Consider the following 17,266-nt stretch of genomic DNA (forward strand, 5'->3'; position numbering starts at 1 on the left):
CATCAATCACAATATATACCAGATATAGTCTGGTAGTAAATGTTCTCTTTTGGGGTTCTAATAGACCATCTTCTGCAGTAAAAGATTAAAAGGGCGCAGCAGTGTCTCTTGAATACACCCAGGAAGAATGTGCCAGTGATCCCTGTGTGTGGACCAACCTTCCCCAGGTGGCCTCATGGCTTCCTTCCTCACCCATCTGGGTCTCCATCAATGTCACTTCTTCAGAGAGGTTTTCCCTGCCAACCCACCCAAACCTGAAGCAGTCCCCGCTTCCCTGCTATCTCCTCATTCTGCTTCGTTGTCTCCTATAGCATTTATCACCACTGGGCACAGCATATGCTTGGGTATTTGTTGATTACCTGCTTTCACTGCTGGGCTGTAATCTCCAGGAAAGAAGACACTTGGTTTTGCTCACCCCTCTATCTCCAGCACCTAGAAAGTACCTGGCACAGAACACATGCTTCCACTATCTGGTAGGAAAGCAGCAAATCAATCACTCTCTGAGTGACAGCATAACTGCTGCTTTGTATTTTCGTCTTTGTGCTTAGCTGTAATTTCTAAATTTCTAGCAGTCAAGTGTTATCCTTTTTTGTAATACAGAAGTAAAGTTCTATTTACAAAGCCCTTCCTTTAGAGAATACTACCTCTTATTACATAAACTCAAACATAGAGATTATGACTGCTTTTGGTCACTGGTAGCCTGGAGGCATGAAAACCACGCTAAGCGAACCCCCGGGTGCCCTCAGATGACAGGTGAGCATGGCCAGCCTAGGGCAGGCACTCATCACAGGCTTTGCTGGCCAACTCAGCGGCTGCTAATGGCCCTGTCTTTGGTGAACAGCGGTCCCCCCCAGCCCGGCCCAGACATGTGTGCCAGAGCCTCTGCCTAGCCCTCCCAGCGTTCCTGGGAGTGCAGGGAAGGCAGTAGGCAGTTTCTCCTCGTCACCACGTTACTCCGTCTCACAGGGGCCAGAAATGGAAGGAGAGAATGGAGGTCATAACAGTCCCCTGGAGGATACCCATGGGCGGCCCCGGACCTCAGCTCAGGAGCGCCACGGAAGAGAAACCACTGGAACCGCAGCCAAGTGGTCCACTGTATCTCCATCTCAGACACCATCAGATTCAGCTTTTACTCATCTTCTCTTTACCCCAAGCCAACTGCCCCTTGAAATAAAGTCTTAAATATTTACTCGGCTCTTCAGCTCATCTCGCTATAATGTGTACTGCTCCTATTAACTTAATCTTAATGAGAGCAATTATTGAGAAAGTTCTATTAGCATAAAGTTTAGACAGGTTAATGACTGCCTTCCCTTGAGAGCTGACCTCTACAGCACAGGAATTCCCCACCCTGCTTTGGAGTGAGATGGTGTAGCGAGGGGTCAGGCACAGTTTCCAGAATGCTTGCATTTGCTGTCACAAAGGCCATATGACAACCACCGTGGGACAGTGGACATTCCTTCTGTGCCAAATCCTGTAGGTTATTCCAAGCCCTATCCCCAGATGGCTACAGAGTTTGAAGGTCATTTCCCAGGCAGAGCCAACAGGTCCTCCCAGACTAGAGTGAAAGAAGCTCGAGGTTGAAGGTCAAGGAAGGTACTCTGAGCACTGCTGATCCCGGCTTCCTTCTCCGCTACACGGCGAGCCCTACGTTCCCAGCAGGAGCCCGAGCTTCTGACCCGGCTGCATCCCCACTGCCTGATACAAGGCCTGGCACCATCCAGGCAGTGCTGGGTGTATAAAGGGCACATCAGTGCTTGCTGTATTATCTTCGGGCCCCTCCCTTCTAACAGGGTACTAACCACAAAGGGCGGGGTCTGCCGGTATGTGGCGACAAGACGTGGTGCAGGCTCTCAGCACAACTTTATCTCATACATCCTCAGCGCTCTTGGGGAGAACGTTGGTATCACTATCTCTCTTGCACAATGAAGCTGAGGCTCAGCGATAGTGACAAAATGCCAACAGCGGGTAAGTAAGGGGGGCTGGGAGTTCTGCTTAAGATTATCTGATACCAATGGTCCAGCCTGTGAGTGCCAAGAGCTTCCAGGAGTCCCTTTCCCCAGGTCCAGTTTCCTCTTAAGAAACACAGCATCAGAACTGGGTAGTTTACACACTCACAAGCACTGACCATCTGCTACACGCCTGGCCACAGGTCGAAGCCTGAGCTGCATCCTTAAGAAGTGCATGTCCTGGGCTTCCCTGGTGGCGCAGTGGTTGAGAGTCCACCTGCCAATGCAGGGGACACGGGTTCGTGCCCCGGTCCGGGAAGATCCCACATGCCGCGGAGCGGCTGGGCCCGTGAGCCATGGCCGCTGAGCCTGCGCGTCCGGAGCCTGTGCTCCGCAATGGGAGAGGCCACAACAGTGAGAGGCCTGCGTACTGCAAAAAAAAAAAAAAGAAGTGCATGTCCCAGTGGCCAAAACTTACTGAGCTCTTATTTTTGCTTTCCATGTATTAACTCACAGTCCTCACCATAGCACCACAGCCCAGGTACTTTAATCCCAGTGTACTGATGAGGAAGCTGACTGGGTTTCTCCAAGGACACATGGCTAGAAGGGGGCAGAGTGGGGATTTGAGCCCAGGCAGTCAGGGCTCAGAGTCTGAGCCAGAACCTATGGCTGCTGTTAGATCACACCCGCCAGACAGGGCAAGCATTAGCTCAAGCCCTTCACTTGATGTTCACCATGGTTCTCCCATTTCAAGAGCCCATCTCCAGCTGCATCCAAGTAGAGAGGAAGTCCCCACTGTAGATGTTGACTTGAAAAGTTCACCAACACGAAACATCAAGACAGCTTAAAAGCGGTTCAAGACTTGTGGTTGCCAAGGGGGAGGAAGGGAGAGGGAGGGAAGGTCTGGGAGTTTGGGATTAGCAGATGCAAACTATTATATAGAGGATGGATAAACACCAAGGTCCTACTGTAGAGCACAGGGAACTATATTCAATATCCTGTCACAAACCATAATAGAAAAGAACATGAAAAAGAATGTACATATATGTCTAACAGAATCACTTCGCTGTACAGCAGAAATGAACACAACATTGCAAATCAACTATAACTACAATAAAAAAAAAAAAAAAAAAAAAATAAGCAGTTCAGAGCGTAGCTGGTCACCTCTGACAAGGCACATCAAAATGCACCTTCTGTCGACCCCCGACGGGAGCCCCGCAGCTGGCCCTGCTAATGCTACAGGCCCTCAGTCTGACATAAATGGACTTGGGGGCTGTGATCATGCATGTGAGATGTGCCTGATGTCCAAAAGCAAAGGAGGGACAGAAAAAGGAGACCACCAGGAGATGATGTCTGCAGGCCGAACTGTGGGGCAGCTCAAACTCTCTTCCTCATGTTACCGAACTGAACACCTCTTTCCTTCATTTCTAAACCCAGCCAAGAACTTCAGACCACCTTTACCATATATGCTCCATCTCTTCTTTTTCTGAGATCCAGTGAGGATGGGAAAACCAAACTAGCAACTGATTTTCACTGAGGCCGCCTAATTTTAGAAGCTGGGGATATGCAAAGCCAAAAGCACAGCTTAAAAGAAAATTCCTCAAAACCCCAAAAGCCTCTGAACCTAAGAATCCTTTTCAACAACGTGGAGACACAGACAGTTCCCTGCTTCCATCTAAACAGCTTTCATTCTAAAATATTTCTGAATTTTTAAAATCTCAGGCTCTAGAACGCTTCTATTGAAATAACATGTCAACGCAAACAGGTAGAGGACGAAACGGCGAAGACACAGGAGTGTCTTCAGGAAAGCATAGGCTGAGCTGTCACTGTGGAATGTCTTTTGAATCAATACCATATGTAAGCTGATAGCACAACTGTATACACACACCTCATTAAGCCAAATTAGAGCGAGTGGGATCTGTCGCCTTCTGATTAAAACAAACACGTCTAAGTTCAGTATATCCTATCTCCGATCCACAGAAGCACCGCGCGCGGAGGCATTTTCACAAATAACACTAACGCCCACACAAGTTCCCAAGGCCAACACCACTGTGCACATTCCTAAAGGCTGCAGTTCTTCCTGATGGTTCCCCTCAAACAGCTGGGGAAGCACAGCATCCTCCAGAGGGATACTCACTCTTACTTTTTCAAATGAAAACAGCCACGGATTCCTTGAAGGATCAGTAATGAGTCCAAAGGCATTGAGATTGGTGGGCCCCTGCCTCTTTTCTGCAAGAACTCTTCATTCAGAGCAATCCTTAACAGAGGGTAGCTGGTGAGAATTTTTTTTTAATCCTACTTACATTTTTACAATTAGCCATGAAGAAATAACAAAGTAAATTATCTTATTATGGAAACTTAGTTTTCAGAAAGCGTAGGAAAGCAAAAAAAAAGCATTTCCTTTTTGATCAACGTAGCAGTCAACTTCCTAGGTGCTTTCAGGAATTCCTAAAATATTTAGGAAACTACCAAAGCAGGCGAGCAGCAGACACTGCAATTCAGAACTGAGCGTGTGGCTATCACTGTCGTGCTAAAAGTTTCAGGACAGTGGCTGACCTGGTGTGTGGCCAGGAGAGGGAAGCATGCGTTCAGTTGGACAAACACTTATGGAGAACCTGCTATCTGCCAGGCTCCCAGCTAGGTATTGGGATGAAAAGAAAAATGTAGGGGACTTGGTCCATGCCTTTGAAGAGCATGGAGCCTGGCTGTGAAAGGTCCAAAGATGCACATAGCAGTCATGGGAACATAAAGCAAGGGCACCAGAAACCTCTGGGGCACGAAGGACATCAAGGAAGGCTTCTTATTGGAGAGAGTGCTTCAGGTGAGTCTTGGAACAGATGATAAATAAGGGTAAGCCAGAAAAATGGAGGGCATTCCAGGCTGAGGACAAGAACATGGCAATGTATCAGGGCATACATGAACAGCATGCTGTGGGCTGGGCTAGTCCCTGGCAGGGCTGGGGCACACTCAGCCACAGCAGCATTTCAAATGGGGGCAGAGGGCTTCCCTGGTGGCGCAGTGGTTGAGAGTCCGCCTGCCGGTGAGGGGACACGGGTTCGTGCCCCGGTCCGGGAGGATCCCACATGCCGCGGAGCGGCTGGGCCCGTGAGCCATGGCCACTGGGCCTGTGCGTCCGGAGCCTGTGCTCCGCAACGGGAGAGGCCACAGCAGTGAGAGGCCCGTGTACCGCAAAAAAAAAAATAAATAAATAAATAAAATGGGGGCAGAAAGGTTAGCATTCCAGAAGCTTTGCCCTCTGAACTCTCCTGGAAAGAAAAGTTGGAGTCAGGCTTAGGATGACTCTGGAAATCCAAACCATAACGCGATGAGGGTCTCTGATCACTTTATCTCTTTCATCTGCTTGCTTGGAATCTCTTTAGGGACCCTCCCCCATCATGAAATCTCGGGGTGACCTACGTGATACAGGCCTAGCCGATCAGGAGGTCACTGGGCACTGTCACTGGGTTACGGAGAGGCTCACACTGCAAGCCAGGCCAACAGAACGCTCCCAAAGGGTGTTGCCAGAAACCCAGAGCCTCCTGCGGCTACTTCTGCCACCACCCTGGGAAGATAGCCTAAGAATGAAGCCAATGCCCACGGCAGTACCACTGAGGTTCTTTGAGACGGTTCCTGTATCTGTATCTAGCAATACAAGTTCAGCCTCATCTTCTGAACTCTCCAATTACATGGGCCCCAAATTCCATTTCTGTTTGAGTATTTTTGCCTCTTGCAACCAAGAGATTACTGACAAATACGTGGAATTCCCGTTAAGCCTCTAATATTGATAATAAACGTCTCCACGTACTGACAAAAAGGTCAATTTGGGAACTTCAAGTTTAAGGCACTCAAAAGAAGTAATATACATGTATGAAAATATTTTCTAATCCAAAAAACACTACAGAAATATTAGTTTCACCATGGTGATATCAATAACTAGTCAATATTATATTGCATATAAATATTAATAATAGTCAATCCAACTTTCATTCTTATATCAATATTCTAAATGTGTAGCCTTTAAACTGTAATTAACAAATGCCCATTTAGTGCTGACTTTGCACCAGGCACGTTTCTACGTAGGATACTGATCTCACTTAATCCTCATAAACAACCCCCATGAAATGGGCACTACTATTATCTCCCCCATTTTACAGAAGAGGCAACGCAGGCGTTGAAAGGTTAAGCAACACACCCAAGGTCACACAGGTATGAAGTGGTGGAGCCTGGATGTGAACCTGGGCAGCGTAGCTCTACAAACAGTGCCTTTCACTGTCCCTCATCTCCTGAGAATCAACGTTCCAATTTCCTTTAAACTGATATTCCTAAACAAATGACTTGCGGCAAGGCAATTTACACTCCCTAAATCCACATTAACACATGGCTACTGTCCTCCCCAACTCCTGCCTTTGCTGGCTTGTTTCCTCCATAAAAGCCCCACCCCAGTCATCCTTCAAGCTCCATCCTTGGGAATCATATGACGGCTCCTCCCTCGCCCCCTCCCACGGTCCACCAGCATCCCCGTCACATGAGCTCCACCCACGTGGGTCTCAAATCCTCCCCTTCTCCCTGGCCTCACGCACATGTCTTTCAATCCTTCTACACGAGTCAATTAAACTCTCATCTGGCTCAGTGTGACCCCCTTCGCAAGCATCCTGCGTCCACATGGCCATTAATTTTTCTCTGAAAATACAGACCTCATCTAATCATCCTCCTGCTTCAAACCCTCATCAGCTGTCACTGCCTACAGAACAAAATAGAAACTCCTTAGTGTTACACTGAAAACTCTTCACGGATCCCCCAACCCACATTTCCAGTCTCATCTCCTTTGATGTTGCTCCAGATAAGGTCTGGAGGGTATTTCACACTGTGAAGTAGATCTTTGGGGACCTCTCATTTTCCTTAACTTATTTACTTGCTCATATCTCGATAATTAAATACTCTGCTTAAAAATTAATAAAATGGAATTTCTTCTAAAACATTCTGGTAATTTAAATCCACTCTCTCCAACTACTTTGCCATCATTATTCTGAATTAGTGGCTCTTTCATGAAAAGAAATAATTACCTTCTATATAAGCCAGAGTAAAATGCAGATTGCCAAAATTTTACTGGTTTGTGTCCAGGCAAGAGGTTTCTTAAGGTCAGAACTCCAGAAGAGCGTTCGGGGAGTTTATAAAATCTCTTAAAGCTTTCAAAGACCAGTTGCAAGGCCAGAAGCGGTGATGACTGGGAGGTTTGCAAACTGCCTTGCTCGGAAAGGGGAAGGAGACTGAAGGTCCCAGCTGGCTGATAAGGAAGCCTCAATGTCTCAAACATCATTCTACACTGATCATAAGTGGGAAAACCAGTTTCCAACAATACCTTATAGATCAGGGTTTCTGAACCACTGCGCGCAACTGACATTTGGGGCTAGATAATTCTCTGCTGTGGGGCTGGCCTGTGCACTGCAAGCCGTTAGGCGGCATCCCTGGCCTCTATCTAGTAGATGTCACTAGCACCTCCTCAGTTGTGACAACCAAAAAATGTCTCCAGATATTGCCAAGCGTTGCCTGGCTGGCAAAATTGCTGGCAGTTGAGATTCAATGCTATAAATACGCAGGCACACAGGTCAGCACCACTCCTCTGAACTGGATTTTCTTCCTCTTCCTCCTTCTGTGCCCTTGACCACATAAAGTGAAAACCACACCAACAATGGCATACATTTTCTGTGAAGATACCAAAGGGACTGTTTCTCACAAGCAGCCAAATACTTATTGCTGCCTTTGCAAAGAATGAAACAGAAAGGGACACGTAGATAGAAGGAACTCATTTGTTTCTTACTCAGATTAATAATAATAATAAAGAAAAGCCCCCTGCAGTCTCACCTCTCTCCTTTCTCTCGGGCAGCATCTGGGGTGCCACTGACAGGCCAATACCTGATCCTGGAAAAGTCACCTGCTAAGCTCCTGCCTGGGTGGGGCTGGGACACTTCAGGTGCCACACCAACACATCTGAAAACTTGAGGACACAAGCAAGAAAACAGAACAGGTGCAACTTCATTTCAAGGTCCATTAGCAGCCCCAAAGGGGGGGAAACTGCACTTCCAAATACAGGCCCTGGGACTCAGCAGGGACATTTTTCATTATCAATTTTCCAATGCTAAGAATAACAATTATGGTTCTTTTATTGAGAACAACACCCAAGTTCAAATACACTGCACTTCAACCCCAAATACGAGAATATGTTACATGCTGAAACTGACGTGTGGAAAATGCAGGGCTGCCTAATGTTCAATTTGAACTCAGCAACAGAAAGCATCCTCTTGGGTTGTGCTCTGTTTCCCAATTCACCTCGCAATTGTGACTCTGTTTCCCAATTCACCTTGCCATTGTAAGCAATCAAAACAGAAGGCGGTGCTATCATGATGTTCAGCCTTGGAGTGAGCCATCAGCGTTGGCCAGTTATTCAGCTGCTGCTGAACGGCAACAACAAGTTCTTGAGAGTATAAACCAATAAATTTGCAAACACACGTGTGCCCACGTTCCTCCCTCCCCTCCCCCACACCACAGAGAGCTGCACAATATCCCCATTTCCCTCAAATATTACAATCTACAGTTGGAACCACCACATTCTAGGAAGGCTCCACAGCACCAAATCATCCGTGGGAAGCTCAGTCACGACCGACAAAAACTCCTATTTCTTAGGCAGTGTCTGCTGCTCAAGTCCGAGAAAGGAACACGAATGCCAAGTCCCACTTCCAAGCAAATCCTCATACATATAAATGGAAAAGAGGAGCAACAAGGAGAAACCCTTGCAGAAGTGAAACCAAATGCCACCCACCTCCAGCATAATCCAACCCATGTGGACAGTATTTATTAAACACCTTCAACAGCCATGCTTTGAACAACACAGTGGACAAAACGAGGATAAAAGCAGACACGAACAGTCCTCAGAAGGCCAGCACTGTCACATCACACACCTGTAGCTTTTTACCTTTCCCCCATGACAGTACATGGCCAAGAAGTGCAGATGCCATCCTACTCACTCCACTTCATAATTTAATATCACAACTCTAGAGAAAAGCAGAATCGGTCTTTCAAAAAAATCAAAGTATCATTCCGAAAATAAATAATTTTGAAAAAGGCACACTCAAGTCCCTTCAGGGATTAAGCCTGGAGAAATCATAATTGGTTAAAACGTGGTTTTTGTTCTTTTCAATCTATTTTTTTTCATTTCTTTGATTCACTGTCCTCTTCCGTAAGATAAACAGAACTCAGAAATGCAGTTCATTGGGTCACAAATCAAGCCTTGGTAAACTTTGAAAACTTGAAATCGTATCAAGTATCTTTTCCGAACACAACACTATGAGACTAGATATCAATTAGGGGAAAAACACTGTAAGAACTGCAAACACATGGAGGCTAAACAATATGTCACTAAAGAACCAAGAGATCACTGAAGAAATCAAAGAGGATATCAAAAAATACATAGAGACAAATGACAATGAACACATGATGACCCAAAACCTAAGGGATACAGCAAAAGTAGTTCAAAGAGAGTAGTTTATAGCAATACAATCCTACCTCAAGAAACAAGAAACATCTCAAATAAACAACCTAACCTTACACCTAAAGCAATTAGAGAAAGAAGAACAAAAAAACCCCAAAGTGAGCAGAAGGAAGAAATCATAAAGCTCAGATCAGAAATAAATGAAAAAGAAATGAAGGAAAAAACAGCAAAGATCAATAAAACTAAAAGCTGGTTCTTTGAGAAGATAAACAAAACTGATAAACCATTAGCCAGACTCATCAAGAAAAACAAGGGAGAAGACTCAAATCCACAGAATTAGAAATGAAAAAGGAGAAGTAACAACTGACACTGCAGAAATACAAAGGACCATGAGAGACTACTACAAGCAACTATATGCCAATAAAATGGACAACCTGGAAGAAAAGGACAAATTCTTAGAAACCGCACAACCTTCTGAGACTGAATCAAGAAGAAACAGATAATATAAACAGACCAATCTCATGCACTGAAATTGAAACTGTGATTAAAAATCTTCCAACAAACAAAAGCCCAGGACCAGATGGCTTCACAGGAAAATTCTATCAAACATTTAGAGAAGAGCTAACATCTATCCTTCTCAAACTCTTCCAAAATATAGCAGAGGGAGGAACACTCCCAAACTCATTCTACGAGGCCACCATCACCCTGATACCAAAACCAAAGATGTCACACAAAAAGAAAGCGACAGGCCAATATCACTAATGAACATAGATGCAAAAATCCTCAATAAAACACTAGCAAACAGAATCCAACAGCACATTAAAAGGATCGTACACCATGATCAAGTGGGGTTTATCCCAGGTATGCAAGGGTTCTTCAATATACGCAAATCAATGTGATACACCATATTAAAAAACTGAAGGAGAATAACCATATGATAATCTCAATAGATGCAAAAAAGCTTTCAACAAAATTCAACACCCATTTATTATAAACACTCTCCATAAAGTAGGCATAGAAGGAACTTACCTCAACATAATAAAGGCCATATATGACAAACCCACAGCCAACATCATTCTCAATGGTGGAAAACTGAAACCATTTCCTCTAAGATCAAGAACAAGACAAGGTTGCCCACTCTCACCGCTATTATTCAACATAGTTTTGGAAGTTTTTGCCACAGCAATCAGAGAAGAAAAAGAAATAAAATGAAACCAAATTGGAAAAGAAGAAGTAAAACTGTCAACTGTTTGCAGATGACATGATATTATACATAGAGAATCCTAAAGATGCTACCAGAAAACTACTAGAGCTCATTAATGAATCTGGTAAAGTAGCAGGATACAAAATTAATGCACAGAAATCTCTTACATTCCTATACACTAATGATAAAAAATCTGAAAGAGAAATTAAGGAAACACTCCCATTTACCACTGCAACAAAAGAATAAAATACCTAGGAATAAACCTATCGAAGGAGACAAAAGACCTGTATGCAGAAAACTATAAGACATTAATGAAAGAAATTAAAGATGATACCAACAGATGGAAAGATATAGCATGTTCTTGGACTGGAAGAATCAACATTGTGAAAATGACTATACTACTCAAAGCAATCTACAGATTCAATGCAATCCCTATCAAACTACCAAATGCATTTCTCACAGAAGTAGAACAAAAAATTTCACAATCTGTATGGAAACACAAAAGACACCGAACAGCCAAAGCAATCTTGAGAAATAAAAACAGAGCTGGAGGAATCAGGCTCCCTGACTTCAGACTATACTACAAAGCTACAGTAATCAAGACAGTATGGTACTGGCACAAAAGCAGAAATATAGATCAATGGAAAAGGATAGAAAGCCCAGAGATAAACCCATGCACATATGGTCACCTTATCTTTGATAAAGGAGGCAAGAATATACAGTGGAGAAAAGACAGCCTCTTAAATAAGTGGTGCTGGGAAAACTGGACAGCTACGAGTAAAAGAATGAAATTAGAACACTTCCTAACACCATACACAAAAATAAATTCAAAATGGATTAAAGACCTAAATGTAAGGCCTGACACTATAAAACTCTTAGAGGAAAACATAGGAAGAACACTCTTTGACATAAATCACAGCAAGATCCTTTTTGATCCATCTCCTAGAGAAATGGAAATAAAATCAAAAATAAACAGATGGGACTTAATGAAACTTCAAAGCTTTTGCACAGCAAAGGAAACCATAAACAAGACGAAAAGTCAACCCTCAGAATGGGAGAAAATATTTGCAAACAAAGAAACTGACAAAGGATTAATCTCCAAAATAGACAAGCAGCTCATGCAACTCAATATAAAAAAAAAAAAACAACCCAATCCAAAAATGGGCTGAAGACCTAAACAGACAGTTCTCCAAAGAAGATATACAGATTGCCAACAAACACATGAAAGAATGCTCAACATCATTAATCATTAGAGAAATGCAAATCAAAACTACAATGAGATATCACCTCACACCAGTCAGAATGGCCGTCATCAAAAAGTCTACAAACAGGGCTTCCCTGGTGGCGCAGTGGCTGAGAGTCCGCCTGCCGATGCAGGGGACACGGGTTTGTGCCACGGTCCGGGAAGATCCCACATGCCGCGGAGCGGCTGGGCCCGGGAGCCATGGCCGCTGAACCTGAGTGTCCGGATCCTGTGCTCCACAACGGGAGAGGCCACAACAGTGAGAGGCCCGCGTACCGCAAAACAGAAAAAAACAAAACAAACAAACAAAAAAAATCTACAAATAGTAAATGCTGGAGAGGGTGTGGAGAAAAGAGAACCCTCCTGCACTGTTGGTGGGAATGTCAATTGATACAGCCACTACGGAGAACAGTATGGAGGTTCCTTACGAAACTAAAACTAGAACTACTATATGACCCAGCAATCCCACTACTGGGCATATACCCTCAGAAAACCGTAATTCAAAAAAAGACATGTACCACAATGTTCATTGCAGCTCTATTTACAATACCCAGGACATGGAAGCAAACTAAGTGTCCATCAACAGATGAATGGATAAAGAAGATGTGGCACATATATACAACGGAATATTACTCAGCCATAAAAAGAAACGAAATTGAGTTATTTGTAGTGAGATGCATGGACCTAGAGTCTGTCATACAGAGTGAAGTAAGTCAGAAAGAGAAAAATACCGTATGCTAATATGTATATAGAATCTAATAAATAAATAAATAAATAGTTCTGAAGAACCTAGGGGCAGGACAGGAATAAAGATGCAGACGTAGAGAATGGGGAGGTGGAAGGGTAAGCTGGGACGAAGTGAGAGAGTGGCATGGACATATATACACTACCAAATGTAAAATAGATAGCTAGTGGGAAGCAGCCGCGTAGCACAGGGAGATCAGCTCGGTGCTTTGTGACCACCTAGGGGAGTGGGATAGGGAGGGTGGGAGGGAGGGAGACACTAGAGGGAGGAGATATGGGGTTAGATGTATACATACAGCTGATTCATTTTGTTATACAGCAGAAACTAACACACCGTTGTAAAGTAATTATACACTAAGAAAGATGTTTAAAAAAAACATGCAGTTCAATCTGATTCTTGATTTTCATAAAGTTCATTTCCACCTAAATTTATCTAGGAGAACATTCATTTTCACATAATAAAAAAGCCCAAGAGCAATAATAAATTTGGTAAGACAAGCCATTTTCAATAAAAGCCACATAGAACACAGCTAAAGAGAGAAGAAGGGGACACACACACACACACACACACACACACACACACACACACATCTCTAAAAAGAAAATATATTTAGAGAATTCTTCTTCAACTGCTATGGTACCCAATTTAGATGCAGTTTATAGCCAACCAGAAGAACTATCAGTGAGCAGTAAGACACAACAGTAAGCAGTCAGAAACATCAGTTAGCAATAAGACACCAGAGTAAGCAGTAAAGTCACACCAGGGAGAACATTTCTTAGCAATTACCACATGTCTTAATGCAGAAAGGAAGAAAGAAAAACTTCACTCAACTAGGATTGGAACCCTATTAAAACGACCTCTCTCACAGCTCAAGAGCCACTCCTGCTATGACAGGAGGGGTGTGAGGACTGCCAGCACAGCCATGGATCAGGAAAAGGACAAAAAAAAGCCATAAAGGGTTGACCATGAGCTAGGACTAGGAACTTAAGTGCTTGTCCTTCTTTTTGGCACCCTAAGCTATAGACCTGGCAAATAAAAAAAAACATATGTGGGTTATTTGACAAGATATAAAGGACCCTCCAACCTCTGGGGGAAATAAAGGAGGATGCCCGCATTCTTCATTCCACATCTATAGCCACTGTGGCTAACGCAGTGTCTGGGCAGGGAATGCATATGCACCCACACGCACAGAGGGACAAGTTTTTTGTTTTCTAACACACAGGTCAGCCAAAGAAACAGAGCCTCAGTCATAAAGAACTTCCTTATTAGACAGGATATTAAATAGTCCAAGAAACTGGCAGCTCTTTGGGGAACATCTAAGAAAATGGTTGCACATTTTTTCTAGGCTCACCCGTTTGGGATGATTTTATAAGTGGAAGCAAGAAAGAAGGAGCAAACACAATGTCTTCTCTACTTGGCACGAGGAGGTCTTCAGCTGAGCTCAGCAACAAAGCCTCACCCCATCCCAAATGCTTAAAGTCACAAAACCTGTGTGAAACCACGTCTCTGAGATGCTGAGAAGAGTAAATAAAATCACGTGCCTCCAAGGCTCTGGAACTGTACTGGTATTTACTGAGTGGTTGCTAGTTGGAAGGAAGGAGAGGAAACTAACAACTTTTTATCTGTGTCACAATCCATTTCTAGCCTGTCTCTTTCTCAATCGCCTCAATCCTACCCACCTTCAAAGTTTACCTTCTGACTATGTCAGAAGCCTTCCACAGTCACCCCTGCTTAGAGCGACCATAATTGGTGTTATTCTAAGCATGTGTATTATTTTACTAATTGGCCAAGTAAAACTCCCGAAGGGATGGAGTGTGTCACACACGAGAGACGCAAACGAGTAAGAATGAGGTTAATTATCAAAGGCATAACTTTAACTTTGCTCCCTTTTTCCCAAAAGGAAACAAAATAAAATACTCTGGTTCTATAAATATCAGTAAAAACACAGTGGCACCTCTAAAGGAGGCCTAGTCAGAGCCAATGACTTTCAGGATGTGCTCGGAAATATATGTTAGCCAAGTAAACTAGCTCCATACACAGGGCTGGGATCCCACTTGAAATAAGTAGCCACCACCTGCCTTCCATTTCATTCCACAGTTTTGTACCCTGAGACTTGGAGCTCAGGCACCAAGTCTCCCTGTGAGCCTGGCACACAAACCAGACAGTCAGAGGCAGCTAGATCCCTTATCAGGAAGAGAATGACAGCAGACATGTTGACACAGGCCCTACAGGACAGAGGCGCTGGGAGGCAGCAGTGTTAGAGGCAGAGCAATCTTTACCAACCACCCCCCCCATATAGGGTCCTGCAGAGCTGCCATGAAATCAGACAGGACCTTCTCAACAGCATCTCCTACTGGGAACAGGGGTGGAGGAGTGGAGGCTGGAGAGGCATGGGTTCCATTTATTAATCAGTAGCTCAACACAGTGGGAGGTTTTCTTGTCTAATTACAGAAGCTGTTGGAAACTGCAAGGGAAGACAGGATTTATGGCCTAGATGACACTGCCTCTGTGTTGTAATTAAAAGTTATTTTTAATACCTGTTTGGTGGAATACTTTGGATTATTAAAAATATATTTTGCAATTTAAAACTTGCTAAAGGGCAAAGAACACAGCAGAAACGTAATACAACAAGCTTGCCTGATGTGAAACAATTAAACGTTTTGACACTGGGAGGTGGGAAAGGAAAAGAATCTCTCTCCTACTTAAGGCTGTGAATTTCCTATAAGAAAGAGGGAAAGAAAAGCCAAAAAGGGCACTCAAGGGCTTCCCTGGTGGCGCAGTGGTTGAGAGTCCGCCTGCCGATGCAGGGGACACAGTGCCCCGGTCCGGGAGGATCCCACATGCCGCGGAGCGGCTGGGCCCGTGAGCCATGGCCGCTGAGCCTGCGCGTCCGGAGCCTGTGCTCCGCAGAGGAAGAGGCCACAACAGTGAGAGGCCCACGTACCGCAAAAAAAAAAAAAAAAAAAAAAAAAGTAATTCCAGGAGCCCATTATGGGAAATATGCCATGGAGACCACCAGATATTACACATCATGAAGAGACTATAAAAGCATTTGAACGTGTTATTCAAAAATAAATTAAAAATGAGCTTTACAGGGGCCACACCAAGTTTATGGGATTTATATTATGCCAATGAGAACACTGTGCTCCTGTATTCTCTTCCGAGTTCGAAGCAGGCTTTGACTTCATGTCAGGGCATAGAAGTGCAGTCCTTACCTGCCACATTAATTTTCTCAAGTGCTACCAAGCTGGGAACAGCTGTGGTGGAGTTGGTCAAGTTCGTCCCTGTGCCATTGATGACGAGGTTGTCCACCTTTGACTCTAACTTGCCAATGCGCTGCAAAATGTTATCCAACAACACAGCAAGAGTCTTCTTCAAATCTGTAAAAGAAAACGTACATAGTTTGAAAATCCTTTGGTCCCCACACATTTGCCTGGTGCGCACACGCTCACCCTCCCTTTGTTTCTCTCTCTGACATGAAGAACAAAAGGCGGCAAATCAAAAAGTACCACTTGAAGACCTGTCCTAACCAACCACCTCTTAAAGATGACGGAGGCCACATTCAAGTGGCCCAAAAAGTACAAAACAAATCAGTTCGCTCTGTAAGACAACTTTCGCGGTAAGTAACATTAAAATTATTCCTGGCTACTAGGTTGAGAGAGAAAACTCCGTTACTCAGAATCCTACCAAAACACTCTGTTAAATTCTTCCTCGTTCTAGCATGGTGGTTACTGACACACTGAATGACAAGCCCAAAGTGTAGCAAGGCCCTGAAGTAACTTCCGGATCAAGTTCATTGTTAGTTTTTTTTTTTTTTTTTTTTTTTTTCGATAAGCGGGCCTCTCACTACCGTGACCTCTCCTGTTGCGGAGCACAGGCTCCGGATGCGCAGCCCCAGCGGCCATGGCTCACGGGCCCAGCCGCGGGGCATGTGGGATCTTCCCAGACTGGGGCACGAACCCATGCCCCCTGCATCGGCAGGCGGACTCCCAACCACTGCGCCACCAGGGAAGCCCATTGTTAGTTTTTTTAGTGCTGTAGACTCTCGCATGTCCAAATTTTTTGCAAAGTCTTTACTGCTGTTGGTTACATATGGTAATACTTAATAAAAGCTACAGTTCCAGATTCCAGACATGCTGGATAACCCAGAGTTAACTATAATGCAATTTAGGAAGACACTTAAAATAAAGACCAGATTCATTCATTCATTCGAGACATATTTATTAAACAACTACTATGTGCCAGGCATTGTTCTAGACGCTGGGACGCTGTTCTTTTCTGGTGCTTACATTTAAGAGTTGATTCTCTATCTTACGTATCTGGCTGTAGGTTATAGAGAAGTGTTCTTCTCTCTGGATAAATTACAGACACATTATCTTCATGCCTACGTAAGTGTTTACTAAGTTTGTATACAAGGTATTCTACACACACAGAGAGAAATTAAGTTAGCCCCCTCTCCTGTGGAAACTCATAATCAAAGAAAGATAGTCTGACTTGTACATGTGATAAAAGCAGGAGGACCACAGGATACCCATCTAGGTGAACAGAATTCAGACTCGCTTATGAATTGGGAGTGGGCCAGGGGAGTAGGACATAAGTGGAGGGAACAGGATGCAGAAAAGTCCTGAACTGAGACAAATGG

The 17,266-nt window shown here is 44.1% G+C and overlaps 1 protein-coding gene across 4 annotated transcripts in view; it reads right to left on the reverse strand.

Moving 5' to 3' along the window:
• Window positions 1-17,266, reverse strand: part of MGAT5 (alpha-1,6-mannosylglycoprotein 6-beta-N-acetylglucosaminyltransferase) — a 366,943-nt gene that overhangs the window by 197,757 nt on the left and 151,920 nt on the right. For all 4 annotated transcript variants that reach the window (XM_027077962.1, XM_027132531.1, XM_027132535.1 and 1 more), the window contains exon 4: window positions 15,840-16,004. In XM_027077962.1, coding sequence (XP_026933763.1) covers window positions 15,840-16,004 — 165 coding nt within the window. The remainder of the gene's footprint in view (window positions 1-15,839; window positions 16,005-17,266) is intronic.

Source organism: Aethalodelphis obliquidens, unplaced genomic scaffold, assembly GCF_003676395.1.
Source record: "Aethalodelphis obliquidens isolate GAN/ISIS:26980383/991018 unplaced genomic scaffold, ASM367639v1 scaffold2, whole genome shotgun sequence".
NCBI classification, from domain to species: domain Eukaryota; kingdom Metazoa; phylum Chordata; class Mammalia; order Artiodactyla; family Delphinidae; genus Aethalodelphis; species Aethalodelphis obliquidens.